The following is an 18,255-nucleotide window of genomic DNA, read 5'->3' on the forward strand; positions in this document are numbered from 1 at the left end:
TGGGTCCCCAGGGCCCAGCTGGTCACACGCCCCACGTGGCACTGCCCTGGGGTAAAGGGGCTCAACCACCTCACCTTGTGTAACTGAAACTTCCTGGAAACTGTGAGAGACCCAAGGGCCTTGGGGAGGGGGCCGGAAACCACTTAAAAATAATCAAGAAAAACAAGCCGAGTAGAGCTGTGCCTCCCTCTCCTCAGGGACTGCGGCCTTCAGAGGCTGCAAAGACAGACAGATAGACCAGGCTGTCCCTGCCCAGCCCAGCCAAGAGCCTGGCAACTGCCCAGCCACTCCCTTCCCTGCTTGAAGCTGGCAGCCCCGACCTCCTGAGGGGCCCCCTCACTCTTGGTTCTGGCCCAAGCCCCAGACCCCGTGGCTACCCCGTACTGTGTGTCCCTTGGGTGTGGCTGGCTTTCTCTGATCTGGAATTCTCCACCTGGGGTCCTGCCTGTCTGTGGGCAGCACCTTTGGTATCTTTGGTCTCTGGGAGGCGAGCCTGGGGACAGAGGGGACAATAATGTGATTCACCCGGTATTTGGCCAAAGGGAGCCAGCCATAGACCTGCCAGGACCACACCGGAGACAGGGGACTTATGTGTCCAACAGACCTTGTGCTGGGCATTAGAAACACATTCCATCGACAAGTATGTATTGAGCATCCTTTTTTCAGGCAGTGTCTAGACACAGAATACAGCAGTGAACGGAGTGGAAAAATTCTTGAATAAATAAGTAATTTTAGGTTGTTGTATGCGTTGTGAGGCAATGAACAGGACATTGTGTGTGTGTGTGTCTGTCTTTGAGTGTGTGTCTGTGTGTGTGTGTGTTTGTGTGTATTGGGGGCAGAATCATCTGGGATTATTTTAGGTGACCAACGGCTGGAAATTGAGCCAGCCATGGGAAGATTTAAGCAAAGTGTGGTCCAGGCAGAGGGAACAGCAAATTAACCACACAGTTGCTTCATGATTTCTCTCTATGAAGTCCAGGAAGTGTGAGATGGAGACTTCAGAATGAGAGACAGATCTTGCAGCCAGGTCTGCACCTCCTCCAGAGGGGCCACAGGATTTGACTCCTTGAAGTGGCTGCAAAGGGTGGGTGTGATGATGGGGATATCTTGCTTAGTTTGTAAGTCATTCATTCTCATCAGAACCAAAAATCTAGGGTCCTCGGACTGCCCTGTGAAGTCCCTGCCAGAAAACAGGGAGATTTCCCTTGGGAAATTGTGCTTTCGAAAGAGTGGGTCCCCTATACTTCCCTTGTACTCTGGCGTCTTCCTATCAGTCACTGTGAATTTAGGGGGTTATGTCAGACCGATAGAGGCTCAAATCCTGGTTGGTTCTGATACATACAAGCTGTGCGGCTGTAGGTGAGTTGGTGACTTCTCTGAGACTCGGTATTTTCATCAGTAGGGCTGGGCAGACTGTACTGGCAGGTGAAAAGTGCTTTGCACAGTGCCTGGTTATCTGGAGACACTCAGGAGGGCTCTGGGACTGGTGATCCTGAGGACATGGATTTTTCTAGGAGCTGATGTGGAAGCAGCCCTCTTTGTCAGGACAAATACTTAGATAAGACTGGGCAGGACAGAAAGCTTCCTCCCTATTACACATCATACCTCGAGGAAGGCAGCTTCTCTGAGGAAGCCAGGAAATGGCTCCTGGCCCTGACGGATGTCAGCAAGGCTCACTGCCATCCTTTCCAACCCACCCTTGGCATGAGCAGCATGGAAAAATATTCTAGAACCTAAAACAATAGACTCTGATGGGGGTGCGGGACTGAGAAAGAAGTCACAGCGCTTGTTTTTTTGTTTGTTGTTTTGTTTGGCTGCACTGCAAGGCAGGTGGGATTTTAGTACCCTGACCAGGGATTGAACCTATGTCCCCTGCATTGGAAACACAGAGTTTTGACCACTGGACTGCCAGGGAAGGCTGCCCATGGTATTTGTTTTAAAAGTAGATTCCAAGGCCCCATTCGCTAGAGAGTTCAACTCAGCCAGTAGGAGGGCTCTGGCATCTGAGCTTTTAAAAATATTGTTGGGAGAGGTTATTGTTAATTACAGCTTTTTTGGAGGAAGTGATAAGACATTCACGTGGTTCAAAAGACAAAAGATGCAAGCTTTATTAAGAAAAATATTCCTCTTCTCCATCCCCTACATCACACTTCCTTCAAGCATCCGTGTTACAAAATCTTGTGTTTTCTTCCAGACAGAGTCTAAGCTTAGGACTTCACATGCAATTATATACAAATTCTTTATTTAGTGATTTTTTTTAAATGTCTTTTTACAAAAATGTCAGCTAGCTTCATGAGTCAGAAAGATATGTCTGTTTGGTTTGAAAGTATCCACAGTGCCCGGCACATAGCACATAGTAGGTGCTCAACAAATATTTGTTGAATGAAAGGTGTTTTACACTGTGTTCCTGTTCTACATCGTGTTCCTAGAAATCCTGCTTAATTGTTGTTGATGGTTGCAATAAGTTGTGTATTTGTGGGTGGACCCCTTATATTGAACAAATCAAGGGGACTATTTTAAACTTTTTTTTTTAAAGATGAAATTTTATTTTTATTTATTTATATCTGGGCCATGTTTACAGCTTGCAGGATCTTGGTTCCCGGACCATGGACTGAAATTGGGCCATGGCGCTGATGGCACTGAATCCTAACCACTAGGACATCAGGGCACTCTCTAAAATTTTATTGAGGTTGAAAATCCATACCTAATACGGTACAGATCCTAAATGTATGAGGCTCCAGGAGTCTTCACAGGTAACCAGCACCCAGATCAGGTGGAAAATATGACCATCTCCCAGAATCTCCTCATGCTCAAGGAAGGCTTATCATTATTAATTAAAAAAAACTTTTTTTGGTAAAATACATAGCATGAAATTTACAATCAAAACCATTTTTAAGGGTTCAGCTCAGTAGTGTTAAGTATTGTTATTTATATTGTTGACTGTCACCTGTTTTTGTAAAGCCAATGGACTAAGAAAGGTGGTGGTTTGGTCTCTAAGTCGTGTCCAGCTCTTGCGACCCCATAGACTATAGGCTCCTCTGTCCATGGGATTCTCCAGGCAAGAATACTGAAGTGGGGGACTTTTCTGGTGGTCCAGTGGCTAAGACTCCATGTTCCCAGTTTAGGAAGCCTGGGTTCAATCCCTGGTCAGGGAACTAGATCCCACATGCCGCAACTAAGAGTTCATAAGCCCCAACTAAAGATCCTGCCTGCTGCAATGAAGATCAAAGATCCTGCAACTAAGAGCCAGCACAACCAAATAAATAAATAAATATTAAAAAAAAAATACTGGAGTAAATTGCCATTTCCTCCAGGGTGTCTTCCCAACCCAGGAATCAAACCCTGCCTTGCAGGCAGATTCTTTACCAACTGAGCTACAAGGGAAGCCCAAGGACTAAGAATGGATCTTATATTTTTAAGTGGTTCTTGAAAGAAGAAGAATATATGAGAAAGGCAATATACTAACCAGAAAGACTAAAATCTTTAACACCTTACCCTTAGGAAAAAATGTGCAGATCTCTGATAAGAACCTTCTTTCCTGATAAGGAAGTTATCTCCTGCCCCTTCCCAGTCAGTCCGCAATGGGAGAATTTTCATTATTTTGACCACACCAGGTGACCTGTGGGATCTTAGTTGACTGACCAGGGACTAGAACCTAGGCCCCAGCAGTGAAAGTGCCAAGTCCTAACCACTGGACGGCCAGGAAAGTCCCAAGGAAAATTATTTTAAAATAGGATTTAAAACTCATATAAGAAAATTAATGTATTCTCTCTACTGGGGTGGCTAGGGCTGAAAATTAAAAATAAGCCCTCAACCGCACAGAAAATTTTAGGTTTCTAAGTGAAAGAACTCTTCATATGCTCTCAGCTCACTGTCCTTGCCCGGGAGGTAAGGCAGCCAGAAAGACTTTCCAGAGCTTAGACTGTTTATTTCTGTGTGTATGTGTGGCATCTGTATCTTTTTAAAGCTCCTCAGGCTGGTTTCATGAGAAAAGGCACTGTTCCTAGAATGGGCTACTATGTTGCCTTGTAAGATGAAGGAGGTCTAACCTTGCTGATGGGGAAACAATGTCTAATTATGTTAGGCTGTGAAGCAGCAAAGTGGGGACTGGGGTGTGTAAGGAAACAAGGGGAGTGAAGAATAAGGGAAAAGTACAGCTAGAAATACCAGACCACCTGACCTGCCTCTTGAGAAATCTGTATGCAGGTCAGGAAGCAACAGTTAGAACTGGACATGGAACAACAGACTGGTTCCAAATAGGAAAAGGAGTACGTCAAGGCTGTATATTGTCACCCTGCTTATTTAATTTATATGCAGAGTACATCATGAGAAACGCTGGACTGGAGGAAGCACAGGCTGGAATCAAGATTGCCGGGAGAAATATCAATAACCTCAGATATGCAGATGACACCACCCTTATGGCAGAAAATGAAGAGGAACTAAAAAGCCTCTTGATGAAAGTGAAAGTGGAGAGTGAAAAAGTTGGCTTAAAGCTCAACATTCAGAAAACGAAGATCATGGCATCCGGTCCCACCACTTCATGGGAAATAGATGGGGAAACAGTGGAAACAGTGTCAGACTTTATTTTCCTGGGCTCCAAAATCACTGCAGATGGTGACTGCAGCCATGAAATTAAAAGACTCTTACTCCTTGGAAGGAAAGTTATGACCAACCTAGATAGCATATTCAAAAGCAGAGACATTACTTTGCCAACAAAGGTCCATCTAGTCAAGGCTATGGTTTTTCCAGTGTTCATGTATGGATGTGAGAGTTGGACTGTGAAGAAGGCTGAGCGCCGAAGAATTGCTGCTTTTGAACTGTGGTGTTGGAGAAGACTCTTGAGTGTCCCTTGGACTGCAAGGAGATCCAACCAGTCCATTTTGAAGGAGATCAGCCCTGGGATTTCTTTGGAAGAAATGATGCTAAAGCTGAAACTCCAGTACTTTGGCCACCTCATGAGAAGAGTTGACTCATTGGAAAAGACTCTGATGCTGGGAGGGATTGGGGCAGGAGGAGAAGGGGACGACAGAGGATGAGATGGCTGGATGGCATCACTGACTCGATGGACGTGAGTCTGAGTGAACTGCGGGAGTTGGTGATGGACAGGGAGGCCTGGCGTGCTGCGATTCATGGGGTCAATAAAAGTCGGACACGACTGAGTGACTAAACTGAACTGAACTGAACAGCTAGAAATCTGCCTGGGTATGTGACCTGTGGACAGTGTTCAGAAGGGAAACCAGTGAGAGGAACTGCCCTCTGCCACCCAGAGAGGAAGCAATGGCTCTAGGCCAGGGGTGAGAGGGAGAGTGGTTTTCCCTTTGTATTTTTTTAATGATTTATTTATTTTTAGAAAATTGTGCTAGGTCTTCATCGCTGCGCACTGGCTTTCTCTAGTTGTAGCAGATGGGGACTACTCTTGGTTGCGGTGCGTGGCCTTCTCAATGCGGTGGCTTTTCCTGCTGCGGAGCACAGGCTTCAGTAGCTGCAGCACGTGGGCTCAGTCGTTGTGGCACTGGGCTTAGCGGCTCCGAGGCATATGGGATCTTCCCAGACCAGGGATCAAACCTGTGTCTCCTGCATTGGCAGATGGGTTCTAATCCACTCTACCACCAGGGAAGAGTGATTTTTCTTAGTCTAAAGGCTCCCTGAAGTTTTTTTTTTTTTAATCTTGATAAGCATACTGGTTCCTAACTTCTTTCAGCAAACATTTATTGTGCAGGGACCATGGGCCAGGTTTTGTCCTAGACTCTGGAGACCCAGCCCTTGTCCAGCTGACCTTGTCAATATGAAGTCGCTCAGTCCTGTCCGACTCTTTGCGACCCGTGGACTGTAGCCCACCAAGCTCCTCCGTCCATGGGATTCTCCAGGCAAGAATACTGGAGTGGGTTGCCATTTCCTTTGACCTTGTCAAGGGACCCCCAGATAAGATACTAAGACGAATGGAGAAAATTCTCCATTCAGAGAAGGGCTCTGGAGAAAAGTTTATCAGGAAGGAGGGAGGGCTGTGATCTATTGGGCCTGGAGGCAGGGTTTAACTTCAAATAAAAACAGGTCACTCTTCAGAGGTCACTAGAGGCATAGGTAAGGGAGCCCTGTTGAACTTCTAAGGCTGTAGGCAAGGCTTGTGCAAAGGCCCAGGGGCAGGGTCATGCCTCCTGTGTCTAGAAGGAGCCTTCAGGAGGGCCTGTGGCTGGAGTGAATAGATAAAAGGGTGGAATAGGAAGAGGTGAAGGAAGAGAGGGAGTGGGCAGAGTGTATAGGGCTTTGTGGGCCATGGGAGGAGTTGGGCCTCTGTTTTCATTTGCTTGTTTTTATTTATTTCTTTTCGGCTGTGCTGGGTCTTTGTTGCTGTGTGGGCTTTTCTCTAGTTGCTGTACAGGGGCTTCTCACTGCAACAGCTTCTTTTGTTGCAGAACACAGGCTCGAGGGCTCAAATTTCAGTAGTTGTGGCATATGGGCTTATTGGTTGCAGTTTCTGGGCTGTAGAGCACAGGCTCTGTAGTTTCAGCTCTCGGGCTCAGTTGCTCCGTGGCATGTAGGATCCTCCTGAATCAGGGATTGAACTCATGTCTCCTGCACTGGCCGGCGGATTCTTCACCACTGAGCCCCCAGGGAAGCCCTGTTTGTTTCTGTTGTTACTGTTGTTTTTGGCTGCACAGCATGACTTGAGGGCTTCCCTGGTGGCTCAGTGGTAAAGAATGCACCTGCCAATGAAGAAGACGCAGGTCCAATCCCTGGGTTGGGAAGATCCGCTGGAGAAGGAAATGCAACCCACTCCAGTATTCTTGCCTGGGAAATCCCATGGGCAGAGGAGCCTGGCGGGCTACAGTCCATGGGGTCGCAAAGAGTCAGCCATGACTTAGCCGACTAAACCATATATGTACAACTGAATCACTCTGCTGTACACCAAAAATTAACACAACATTGTAAATCAACAATACTCCAATACAAAATAAAAATTGAGGAAATTGCTTGGTACTGTTGTGGATGGAGCACAGGGTCTAAGCGCACAGGCTTCAGTAGTTACAGCACAGAGGCTCAATAGTTAGGACTCCACATTTTTACTGCCAAGGGCCTGGTTTCCATTCCCTGGTCAGGGAACTAAGATCTCACCAGCCTCGAGGTGCGACCCCCCAAAAAAAAAAAATTGAAAAAGGTTTGAAGGAAAAAAAAGAAGAGCATGGTATCAGGAGCAGAGTTCAAAATTTCAGCTCCTGCTGGCTCTCTGTCCCTCAGACAAGTCAGAAAGCATCACTGTGTCTCTGCTTCCTTGTGCAATATGCCCTCAGGTCAGGAAGATCCCCCAGAGGAAGGCAGGGCAACCCATTCCAGTAGTCTTGCCTGGAGAATCCCACGATCAGAGGAGCCTGATGGGGTACAGTCCATGGGATCGCAAAACAGTCAGAGACAATTGAGCAACTAAGCACAGCATAGCACATGCCCTCAGAGCCTTGCTATAAGGATTTTTTTTTTTTTTTTTTTGACCATGACGCATGTGGGATCCTAGTTCCCCTATCAGGGATCGAACCCACACCCCCTGCAGTGGAAGCACAAAGTCTTAACCAATGAGCCACCAGGAAAGTCCTTCATCATAAGGAGTACATGAGTTCCTAAGGCTTCGCTGGTGGCTCACTGGTAAAGAATTCACCTGTCAGTGCAGGAGACACAGGTTCCATCCCTGATCCGGGAAGACCCCACGACTGAGGAGCAACTCAACCCGTGTGTCACAACTGTTGAGCCTGCGCTCTCGTTCCCAGGAGCCACAACTACTGAAGCCTGTGCTCCACAAGAGAAGCCACCGAAATGAGAAGCCCATAGCAACTAGAGAGTAGCTCCCACTCACTGCAGCTAGAGAAAAGCCCATGCAACAACAAAGACTCAGCACAGCTAAAAATAAATAAAATAAAATAATAAAGTGAGTTCCTAGAAGGAAATTTCTGTTTTGATGCCTAGCACACAGTAGGCACTCAGTTTTTTGCCTCTAGCATTGTGGTCAGTAGAATCACTTCTAGTTTTCCTACCCAGCTGCTGTCCTGAAATATTTGTCAAGGGGACTTGTCTGGGCAGCTGGGATGTCCATTACCCAGGCAGAGGTTTCTGGGAAGTCAGGGGAGGGCTGACCGGGCTGTGTGGGGGAGGCCTTGGGGACTTGGTTTGTCTCCAGAAGCTACAAGGGCTGGGTGGCACTTAATGTCCTGACCATTAGAATTGTGGCTGGGCAGCCTGTTCCCTTATCTCCTACACCCACAGAACTGGGTGGGCTGGCCCTCATGCCCAGCAAGGGAGGGACCCAACAGCCGCCTCTCCTCCCGGAGCCTGATCTAACGGTTTGACTTCCCATGCCTTCTCCCCGACCACAGTCGCATTTTTAGCTCTGCCTCTCCCAGTACCTACCCCCAAAAGGCCTGGGTTGGAGCCAGAGGAGCCTCAGTTTGATTCAGAGCTCCGTCCCTCATCAGCAATGTGGTCTGAGCATGTGGCCTCTGTTTGCCTCCTCTGTCAAATGGTACCGTGTTCCTGGTAAGCAACTTTTTTGGGCCATGTGGCATGTGGGATTTTAGTCCCCTGACCAGAGATCGAATCTGTGCCCCCCTGCAGTGGAAGCTCAGAATCTTAACCACTGGACCATCAGACAAGTCCCTAGTTAGCATTTCTTTTCTTTTTTTTTTAATGTAAATTTTTTTAAGTTATTTTTGGCTGTCCTGGGTCCTCATTACTGCGTGGGCCTTCTCTAGTTGTGGTGGGCGGGGACCACTGTGTTGTGGTGCTGAGACTTCTTATTGCAGTGACTTTTCTTGCTGCGGAGCACAGGCCTGTAGCCAAGAGGGCTTCAGTAGCTGTGGTGCATGGACTTAGTTGCTCTGCAACATGTGGGATCCTCCTGGATCAGAGATCGAACCCGTGTCTCCTGCATTGGCAGGTAGATTCTTTACCACTGAGCCACCAGGGAAGCCCCTGCTAAGTGCTTTCTGAGCATCAAGCCCTGGCAACACCTACCAGCAAATGCAAGTGTGAGCCCCTTCTCCACGCAGGAAAACAGCGGACTGCAAAGGGAAAGGGCTTGTCAATTTCCCCATCTGTATTGCCGGGAAATGAATGGCATGCCTTTGCCACTGTTTACCACTATAAGCAGAGCGCACACGACACACTGGCACAGACTTGGGCCCAACACCTGTTGGTTCATGGCCTGGAGATCGGGGGGCAGTGAACTTCTGTAAAGGTGCAGAGAGTGAATGTTTTCACATACAATCTATGAGTGCTACTCTAGTCTGCCATAGATAACGGACAACATGAAAGCAAGCAGCCACTGACCATATGAAAATGAATGAGAATGGCCGTGTGCCAAGCAAACTTGATTTATAGTTGGTGACATTTTAATTTTTAAATTTTTTCTTTCTTTACTTTTGGTTGCACTGGGTCTTTGTAGCTGCTCTCGAGCTTTCTCTAATTGTAACCGCTGGGGGCTAGTCTTCTGTGCTGTGTTCGGGCTTCTCATTGCGATGGCTCCTCTTGTTTCAGAGTCAGGGCTTTAGAGGTGGGGGGCTTCAGTAGTTGTGGGTGCCAGGCTCTAGAGCACAGGCTCAGTAGTTGTGGCGCTCGGGCTTGGGTGCTCTGAGGCATGTGAGGTCTTCCCTGACCAGGGATCGCACTTGTGTCTCCTGCATTGGCAGATGGATTCTTATCCACCATACCACCAGGGAAGTCTGCTGATATTCAAATTTAATGTGACAAAGTAGTCTCCTTGTGATGTTTGTCAGCCACTTGAAAACAGAAAGACTGTTCTTAGCCCTGAACCATATGAAAACATGGTGGACTGATTTGCCCAATGGGGGACGGATGGTTTGACAACTCCTGCCCTAAATGGTTAAGATATGAGGACTTCCCTGGTAGTCTAGTGGTTAAGACTCCACGCTTCCACCACAGGGGGCTTGGGTTTGATCTCTGGTTGGGGAACGCAGATCCTGCATGCGGCATGGTGTGACCAAAAGAGTAAAAATTATTCTTTTTAAAGTGTGAAAAAAAAAAAAAGGTTAAGACGCCATAGTAGACAGAATAATAGCACCCTCCCCCACCCCGAGGATGTCCATGGGCTTCCCAGGTGGCGCTAGTGGTAAAGAACCCACCTGCCAATGCCAGAACCCTGAGGTGGGGAAGATCCCCTGGAAAAGGAAATGACAGCTCACTCTAGTATTCTTGCCTGGAGAATCCCATGGACAGTGGAGTCTGGTGGGCAAAGGGTTGGACATGTCTGAAGCAACCTAGCACACATGCAAAGATGTCCATGTCCTAATTCCTGGAACCCTGTGGGCTTCCCTGGTGGCTCAATGGTAAAGAATCTGCTTGCCAATGCAGGAGACTCGGGTTTGATCCCTGGGCCAGGAAGATCCCCCTTGAGAAGGGAATGGCAACACACTCTAGTATTCTCCCCTGAAGAATCCCATGCCCAGCGCAGTCTGGGCAGGCTACAGTACATAGGGTCACGAAGAGTCTGACATGACTGAGCAACTAAGACAACATGAATGTGTTACCTTTCACAGCAAAAGGGATTTTGCAGATGGGATTAAGTTTAGGATCTTGAGATGGGGAGATTATTCTCAGTTATCCAAATGGGCCCAAGGACAAGAGTCCTCATAAAGAAAAGATGGAGGTAGGGGAGTCAGAGGAGGAGCCGCAGCAATGGAAATAGATGTAGGCTTGATGGGAATGCTGGCTTTGAGGATGGAGGAGGAGGACGTGAGCCAAAAAGCTGGAAAGAGCCCAGGAAACAGATTCTGAGAAACTGCAGAAGGAACATAGCCTGGCCAACGCCCTGATTTTAGCTTAGTGAGATGCACTTTGAACATCTGATGTCTAGAACTGTGATAATAAATTTGTGTGTGTTTTGTTTTCAAAACAAATGAAACAAATGATCCAAATAATGAAGAAACAAACAAATGATCCAAAAAATGTGGATCAATTTTAAAGTCTTCATTAAATTTGTTACAATATTGCTTCTGTTTTATGTTTTGGTTTTTTTGGCTGTGAAGCCTGTGGGGTCCTAGCTGCCCAACCAGGGATCAAACCTGCACTCGTTGCACTGGAAGGTGACGTCTTAACCAATAGACCACCAGGAAAGTCCCATAAATGTGTGTCTTGAGCCACCAAGTTGGTGGTAATCGCTTACAGCATCCAAAGGAAACACTAACTCGGTAGCTGGGTGGCCCAGCTCTGTTGCTCATCATTTTGTGGCCACTGGCGTGTTGTTTTTCTCTGGGCCTCAGTTTCCGCATCTGTCAAATGGGAGCAGTGACGGAATCAACCTCGCAGAATTGCTATAAGGGTGAACCAAGGTACACCACGTAACGTTTTCGAAGACTGCCTGGCACACAGTAATATGGAGGCACTGGGGCATTCTACTGTTTGTATTATCTTGCATCATCGTTGCAAAGACTCAGCAAGTTTTTGTCCTGCAGTGTTTGAACCAGCCTCAATTATCAAACCATTAGTACTCGCCTTGCCCCTCCTTCCACCCCACTTGGCTAATGTTAAAACAAGAGCTAATGGAACAGATCAGGCGACAATATCAATTGTGCGTGCTTGGTCGCTTATGTTACGTCTGACTCTTTGTGACCTCATGGTCTGTGGCCCACCAGGGTCCTCTGTCCATGGAATTTTTCAGGCAAGAATACTGGAGTAGGTTGCCATTTCCTTCTCTGGAGGATCTTCCTGATCCAAGGACTGAACCCATGTCTCCTGCATTTCCTGCCTTGCAGTTGGATTCTTTACTGCTGAGCCATGGGGGAAGCCCCACAGTACCCATGTTCCTTCTTTTATTTCCTGAGCCACCCACAAAGCAAGGCCCTGAGCCAAGGCTAAACCAGGTGCCTCTCTCTGCATCTTTAATTCCATCTTATGGAAGGATAACTCAAGTTGACACTGCAAGGCCATAGCCCACCTGTCCCATCCATGGCTACCGATTTCCCTGAGAGCTGAGACTTGCCCACCCATGCGTCTTCCCCTCCCTAGCTTGACCTCATAATGCTCCTGCTCAAACACCCTCAGTGGCTCCCACTCACCCTTCAAAACTGGAGTAGGAACTGACCACTTGCTTCCTCCCCGTAAAGTGGGTTATATATATGTATATGGATGGCACTAGTGGTAAAGAATCAACCTGCCAATGAAGGAGATGCAAGAAATGTGGGTTCTATCCCTGAGTCAGGAAGATCCCATGGAGTAGGAAATGGCAACCTGATCCAGTATTCTTGCTTGGAAAATTTTATGGACAGAGGAACCTGGCAGGCTACCGTCCATGGGGTCACAGACAGTCGGACATGACTGAGCCACTGAACAGCAACATATATATATATATATATACATATACATATATATATATATATATTTTTTTTTTTTTTTGGCTGCTTCAGGTCTTAGTTGCAGCATGCAGGATCTTCTTTGTATCATGCTGGATCTATTCCTTGTAACTCATGGACTCTCTAGTTGTGGCTCTCAGACTTAGTTGCTGCACAGCATGTGGGATCTTAGTTCCCTGACCAGGGATGGAACCCACGTCCTTTGCATTGCAAGGCAGATTCTTAACCACTGGACCACCAGGGAAGTCCTATTTTTTTTTTTTTTTTGGCTGTGCCAGGTGGCTTGTGGGATCCTAGTTCCCTGACCAGGAATTGAACCTGTGCCCCCTGCAGTGGAAGTATGCAATCTTAGCCACTGGACTGCCAGGGAAGTCCCAGCACCAGCTGTTCTTATCTGACTGTTTCCACTCTGCCGATCAGGCTGCCATTTGGCTGACATGAGAAAATTCCAGTGCTCCTTTCTCTCTCCCCCACCCACCGTACCAGTTTCACCTGCTTTCAGATGGTAGAAATATGCTCTTTCATCTTCCCACCATACTTGTTGAAGTTTTGAGTTTTATATATTTGTATGCATGATTAATCTGTGTGGAATTTGTTTTGCTTCATGGTGTGAGAATGGAATTAACTATTTTCTCCCTAACGCATAGTCAAGGCAACTGACTGATTCATCCTTTCCCTGCCCACTGGATATTTATCATGTATTCAGTTCTTCTATGTGTAAAATTAATGCAAATTAATTTTTAAAAATACATGCATCTGGAAAACTCTAAGCTGCATTTTTTATCTTCAGCATTAGCTATATATACGTGACTAGTATATTGTGATTATTCATTGAACAAATCCTGACTGAGTGTCTGTTCTGTGTCAGGTGCAATGCTGAGTGCCAGGGACAGTGTTATGAAGAAAACAGAAATCCTTGCCCTTGTGCAGCCAATAGCCATGGGGAGAGACAGTAAACTAGCCATGTGTAAATAAGTGATGTGGCAGGTGGTAAGACACAAAATAAAACAGGGTAACAGGAGCGGGGGAAAGGATGCTGTTTAGATAGGATCATCAGAGAAAGCCTCTCTAAGGAGGTGATATTTGAGGTTGAAAGAGGTGGAGCAGGACTTTCCCTGCGGTCCAGTGGCTAAGGCTCCACACTCCTAATGTGGGGATCCTGGGTTTGATCCCTGGTCAGGGAACTAGATCCCACGTGCTGCAACTAAGAGTTCACATGCCTCAACCAAGACCTGGCACAGCCAAGTAAATAAAGATAAAAAAAGAAATGTGGAGCCAGGTGGCTTTCTCAGGGAAGAGATCTCTAGGGAAAAGGAACAGCCCTTGCAAAGGTCCTGATGTAAGAACCGTGCCTGGTGTGTTTACAATATAAGGGGGATGAGGGCTCATGGTGGCAAGTCCACCATCCTCGGCAGCAGATACCCAGCCCAACTTCCCTTGGTTTTGTTGTTGTTGTTGTTATTGTTGTTTTGCTGGAATATTTGGGGGGTTGAAATTCAAAAAGGGAACAAATATATATATATATGTCAATCTTTTCTCAAAAAAATTTAACTTTCCACATAAAAGCAATTGCTGTACCAGTGTCTGTCTCCTATTTAGAAGTAGACAGTTCAATAGCAAATAGAGTTTTGTGACATTTTTTGAATCCCTCATAGTCACAACCATTGATAAAAGTGAAAAAGTTTAAAAAAAACAGTGCATAGTATAACAGAGTGTAGTATAGAATCATGCTCAGTCTCTCAGTCACGTCCAAGTTGCAATCCTGTGGACTGTAGCCCACCAGGCTCCTCTGTCCATAGGATTTTCCAGGCAAGAATATTGGAGTGGATTGCCATTTGCTATTTCCTCCTCCAGGGGATCTTCCTGACCCAGGAATCGAACCTGCGTCTCCTGCATTGGCAGGCAGCTTCTTTACCACTGAGCCACCTGGGAAGCTGTAACCAGTATAATCTACAGTATAACCAGGAGGCCAGTGAATGGAATGGAGAAGGAAAGGGGAAAGTGGGAGGGGCTGAGGGCAGGGAGGGGACAGGGCAGAGTGGGCACAGCCTTGTGGGCCATGGGGAGGACTTGGGCTTTGGCTCAGAGTGAGGTGGGAGCCATAGAGGGTTCAGGGCAGAGGAGGGACATACCCTGAATCAGGTGATCACTGCCTCCACTGGGCCCTACCAGGGAAACAGACAGTGGGGTTCATGTGTGAGAGCTCAGAAACCAGGGTGGAGACACCTGCACTCTTCAGGCAGGAAATGACAGCCACGTGACAAGGTGGGGGGCCGAGGAGGGGGTGAGAAGCTCTTGGATCCTGGAAGAGAAGTGCAAAGTTTCCGGCCTGAGCACCAGGAGGGCAGAGCAGCCTGGGGGATCATGGTGGTTTGATATAGCCGTGCTGAATGGGAGGTGTGCCATGAGGCCCCTATGTGGGGTCCTGAGGCGGGGCACGTGCCACAGGGCCGTGCCACTCAGGGGTCAGGCCTTCCCCAGAGACCCACATTTGAGCATCATCAGGGTGGAGCTGGAGACTTCAGGAGTGTCCCTGGGGGACCTAGCACATCTGAAAGAGAAGAAGCTTCAGCCTGGGCACCGCTTGCCCTGGGCAGGGTGGGACCAGTTTGCCTTTGAGTTGGCAGGGACCACGGGAACCACAAGGCTCCTTTGAGAGGCCTGGTCACCCAAGGGCATGGCTTGGAGCCTTGGGCCTCGCCTGTTTGCTGAAGTTTGTGGGCCAGGGGGCAAGTGGGGCCTTGACAGCTAGAAGCCACTGGGGAGGAGGTGATATTTCTTTCTTTTTTTTTTCATTGTTTGTTTATTTTTGGCTCTGCTGGGTCCTTGTTGCTGTGCAGGCTTTTCTCTAGTTGTGGCAGGCGGGGGCTACTCTCTAGTTGCATTGTGCGGGCTTCTCATTGTGGTGATTTCTCTTGTTCTAGAGCATGGGCTCTAGGGTGCACGGGCTTCAGTAGTTGCGCCTCCTGGGCTTCTGGAGCACAGGCTCAGAAGTTGTGGCGCTAGGCTTAGTTGCTTCGAGGGGTGATCTTCCCAGACCAGGAATCGAACCTGCATCTCTCTCATCAGCAGGTGGATTCTTTACCTCTGAGCCACCTGAGAGTTCCAGGAGGTGATGTTTCTCTAGGGACAAGCTGAGCTGGTGACCAGACTCCCACCAGGGGGTGCCTGATTTGGAGCAACAATTATTGAACAGCAACTGTGTATGACCACATTGATAACCCCATGCTGATTGTGTGCCCCACCCTGGATATCTCTTCCTGTTGCCTACACTCCCATACCAATTGTATCAGGCCCTGTCACCTGTAGAGTTGAATGTAGTGTGACGTATGCAACTGGCCTCAGGGCTGTTGGGAGAAGCAGTTTGAATGAACAGGAGCATGATCAAAGGAGCATACTGCTGAATTTGGGGTGGATAGCTGGGGCAGGGGGGTGTACCCTACCAGCTTTACAACTCCACGCTGGCCTTATACCCCCACAATTGTATAGCTCTTGATGGGCTATATACCCCATACTACCAGTACCCCATACCTACTATATACCTCCACATCAGTTGAATACCCCTCTACTGGCAATACAGTACATCTATACCAACTGTATACTTGGTATCTATCCCATGCCTGGTCTTTGGCTGGTGTTTGTTTTATTTATTTATTTGGCTGTATAGGGTTTTAGTTTCAGCACTCAGGATCTTTCATTGAGGCACACAGACTCTCTAGCTCGAGGGTTCAGTAGTAGCAGCCAGTGGGCTTAGTTACCCCGAGGCATGTGGGATCTTAGTTCTCTGACCAGGGATCAAACCCACGTCCCTTGCATTGCAAGGCAGATTCATAACATCTGGACCACCAGGGAAGTCCCCATTGTGGCTGGTTTTGGTTTTACACTTTAGTCCCATTTCACAGATGAGGAAGTTGAGGCTCAGAGAACACAAGGCACTGACCTGAGTATCCTCTGGCTCAGATGGGGCAGGCTCATTTGAGACCAGGGTTACCCTGTAGATGTCAGGTCCCCAAGACTGGGTTTCACAAATGCCACTGTACCCAGGAGGTGCTCAATAAATGCATGTTCTTCAAAGCAAATGCTTCAGGATTATCAGCTGTAAGAGGGTGCAGGGATGGCGAACTGAGGTGTGTAGCCTTGGGGGCCACAAAGGAACCAGCAGGGAGCAGTGCCAGACAGGGATGTGGCATGGGGTAGGGGAACGGGCTGTCATTTCTAATTTGGGAGTTCTCAGGAGACACGGGTGTGGATTTTTATATGGACTGTCTCAATATTTAACTGTTGGCACTTCCTCTTTAAAGAATGCACCCACAGGTTGGAGAGCATTCAGCCCAAATGGGCTGAATAATTGGTTGTTTGGATTCAGCCATATGCCTGTTTTGGGGTGCCTGGCCAGACACTGATGCCTCAGTTTCCGTATCTGCAGAATGGGACAATTATTAGGTGCCTTCCAGGGTTGAGAGATATTCTAGGGCTGTGTCGCCTCGTTGTGGGGGGCGGGGGGGGGGGGGGGGCGGAGGCTAGCCCAGGCCACTGGGTAAAGCCAGAGTTCCCTGGGTGGGGGCTGGGCGGGGGAGGCGGGGCGGGGGGGGGGGGCAGGCGGAGAGGGCTAAATTGGGCCGCGGGTGAGTGGCGGGAGCAGCTGCCGCCCCGCCCCGCTCTCTCCTCCCTCTCTCTCTCCCTCCCTCCCTCCGTTTCTGGGTCCAGTAGGTCCGAGGCAGCCGCTCCGCTAGGGCCGGTCTGACCGGTTTGGGCCGTCCCGCCTGGCTCTTTGCTGGGAGGAGCCGCCGCCAGTCGGTCCCTCGGTCCCTCCCCTGGGGACGCCCGCGCGTCCGGACCGGAGGGCAGAGGGGGAGCGGCTGCGGGAGCAGGCAGGCGCCGTCGGGGCCGGGCTCCCGCAGGGATGGGGAAGGAGCAGCAGCTTTATTACGGGAAGCACGGTAGGCAGCGCCCCCCTCCGCGCACGCGGGCCTGGCAACTTGGAGGGAGCAGCGGGAGGACCCGGGGTAGGGGGGATGAGGGGAGCGCGGAACGGCAGATCTCAGAGGGGAGCGCGGAACAGCAGATCTCAGTCTGTACCCGCCCCGCCTCCGCATCACCTGCCAGCGCCCCTCAGCCCCTAGGCCCACCCGGAGGTCCCTCCAAAACTCCCGCATCCCTTAGGTCTGGCCTCGTAGCCTCCTTCTCCAGATCCCATTTTTGGATCCTCCCCCTTCCACCGGACTCCCGGGCAGCCCCTTTTTTAGCCCCGCTCCCAGTCCTTCCAGTGAGTAGTCGCCGGGTGATAAATCGGGCAGTTCACGGAAAATCCACAGTTATCTCTGAATCTTACTCCTCTGTGGCTAGAGACATCCCTGGGGACATCTTGGGGAAGGGTGGTCTGCCAGCTTCATCTTGGACCACCCGGTTCAATCTTTCTGATTTTCAGGAACACCGCAGAAGTATGACCCCACCTTCAGAGGACCCATTTACAACAGGTAAGGGGTCTGGGTTCCTGGGAGGGGAGGAGTGTCAGCTAACATTGCTTCCACCCCTGTTTCTTTACACCCACACCCACATCTGTTCTCCAACAAACTGGTGATACATATTTGCAACTTAGAGATAAAAGAGTGGCAAAAGAATGATAAAGGAATTTTCTTCACCTATAGAGAGTCTTTACAAATGCATTTTTTTTTCAATTTAGGCAAAAGACTGGAACAGATCGTTTAATAGAATCAGAAATACTATAGACAGTGGAGTTACGGAGAAATGCTCAAACTCACTGGAAAGTAAAGGAATGTAACCTAAAACAGGAACCAAATAGAGTTTCCCCCTCAGAGGTTAGCAGAGGTTAAAAATAGACACACTTAAAAAAAAAATAGACACACTAGGGTATACACAAGTAGGAATATAACATTGTACACAT

At 48.5% G+C, this 18,255-nt stretch overlaps 1 protein-coding gene across 3 annotated transcripts in view; it reads left to right on the plus strand.

Moving 5' to 3' along the window:
• SLC44A2 (solute carrier family 44 member 2 (CTL2 blood group)) overlaps positions 1-18,255 on the plus strand; it is a 32,895-nt gene that overhangs the window by 916 nt on the left and 13,724 nt on the right. For 2 of the 3 annotated variants that reach the window (XM_055544643.1, XM_055544659.1), the window contains exons 1-2: positions 17,023-17,290; positions 17,779-17,827. In XM_055544643.1, the coding sequence (XP_055400618.1) occupies positions 17,254-17,290; positions 17,779-17,827 (86 nt within the window). In that variant the 5' untranslated portion in view covers positions 17,023-17,253. Of the gene's footprint in view, positions 1-17,022; positions 17,291-17,778; positions 17,828-18,255 lie in introns of those variants that run through there. The other variant, XM_055544652.1, reaches the window with a different exon arrangement.

Source organism: Bubalus kerabau, chromosome 1 (assembly GCF_029407905.1).
Source record: "Bubalus kerabau isolate K-KA32 ecotype Philippines breed swamp buffalo chromosome 1, PCC_UOA_SB_1v2, whole genome shotgun sequence".
Taxonomy (NCBI): Eukaryota; Metazoa; Chordata; class Mammalia; order Artiodactyla; family Bovidae; genus Bubalus; species Bubalus kerabau.